At 47.5% G+C, this 1,378-nt stretch overlaps 1 protein-coding gene across 1 annotated transcript in view; it reads right to left on the bottom strand.

The window, feature by feature from the left end:
- Nudt1 (nudix hydrolase 1) overlaps positions 1-1,378 on the bottom strand; it is an 8,694-nt gene that overhangs the window by 3,201 nt on the left and 4,115 nt on the right. Inside the window, exon 3 of the mRNA XM_021187028.2 lies at positions 616-761. Within this exon, the coding sequence (XP_021042687.1) occupies positions 616-761 (146 nt within the window). The remainder of the gene's footprint in view (positions 1-615; positions 762-1,378) is intronic.

Here is a 1,378-nt window from a genome sequence, read left to right as displayed (position 1 = left end):
TGTCCTAGAACTCATGCTGTAGACCAGGCTGGCCTCAAATTAAGATCACTTAGCTCTGTTTCCCAAGTGCTGGGATTAAAGACATACACTACTACCACCTGGCTCTTCCTTTTTTGAAACAAGTTCTAACACTGTAGATCAGGTTGACTTCGTGCTCACAGAGATACCCCGCCTCTTCCCCTCAAGTGTTGGGATAAAAATGCATGTACCAGTATTTGGCTCATTTCCATATTCTGTGAAATAAAGAAATATACTGGGGCTGGAGAGATGGCTCAGTGATTAAGAGCACTGACTGCTCTTCCAGAGGTCCTGAGTTCAAGTACCAGCAACCACATGGTGGCTCACAGCCATCTGTAATGAGATCTGATGCCCTCTTCTGGAGTGTCTGAAGACAGCTACAGTGTACTTATGTATAATAAATAAATAAATCTTTAAAAAAAGAAAGAAAGAAACTGACTCATCACCAGGCTACAAGTCTGCTTTGCCTGGCTGCCCCTGGTTCAGACACAAAGCAAAGATAGGAAAGCTTGGTGCCTATACTTGGTGAGGGCTGGGTCCTTTCTCCTAGGCAGGCAAGTGAGTCTGGGTATCCATCCTTCCCCGCCCATGGCTCACCTTCACTCTCTGTGGGCGTCCCGTGCACGTGGTCAGTAGAGAAGATATGCACGTCCATCAGCTCAGGAGAGCCCACAAATTCAAATGAGATGTGGCCTACCTTGTGCAGTGTATCCACTCTTAGACCACTTTCTTCCAGCAGCTCCCTGGACAGGTAAGGAAGGACATGGGCATTAGCTAACTCATGAACATGGCGTCCATGCTTGCAGGGACAGGGGCATGGGACAGCAACCCCAGGACTTGTGACTTGTGTATTCCAGGAGGACATCATGCAAGGACATTGCTATAACTAGTTGAAAAATTACTTGAACTTCATAAATTCAGACATGGGATTACACACCTGTAATCTCAACACTAAGGAGGTTGGAGCAGGAAAATTTGGGGTTTGAAACCAACCTGGGCTACATAATTAAAGACCACCTGGAATATGTAGAAAGACCCTTTAAGGAGGCTAGAGAGGTGGGTTAGCAGTTGAGAACACTGGCTGCTCTCCCAGAAGACTGGGGTTCAATTCCCTGCACCCACAAGGCAGTTCACACTCTGTAATTCTAGTGCCAGTGGATCTAGGACCCTCATACAGACATACATGTGGGCAAAGCACCCATTCACATTTAAAAAACAAACAAACAAAAAAACCAGACCCTTGCCGGGCCTAGTGGCGCAGGCCTTTAATCCCAGCACTTGGGAGGCAGAGGCAGGCGGATTTCTGAGTTCGAGGCCAGCCTGGTCTACCAAGTGAGTTCCAGGACAGCCAGGGCTATAC

This window comes from Mus pahari, chromosome 23 (genome assembly GCF_900095145.1).
Source record: "Mus pahari chromosome 23, PAHARI_EIJ_v1.1, whole genome shotgun sequence".
In the NCBI taxonomy this organism is placed as follows: Eukaryota; Metazoa; Chordata; class Mammalia; order Rodentia; family Muridae; genus Mus; species Mus pahari.
Note: the sequence above shows the minus strand (reverse complement) of the source record. Positions and strands in the feature narration are given on the sequence as shown.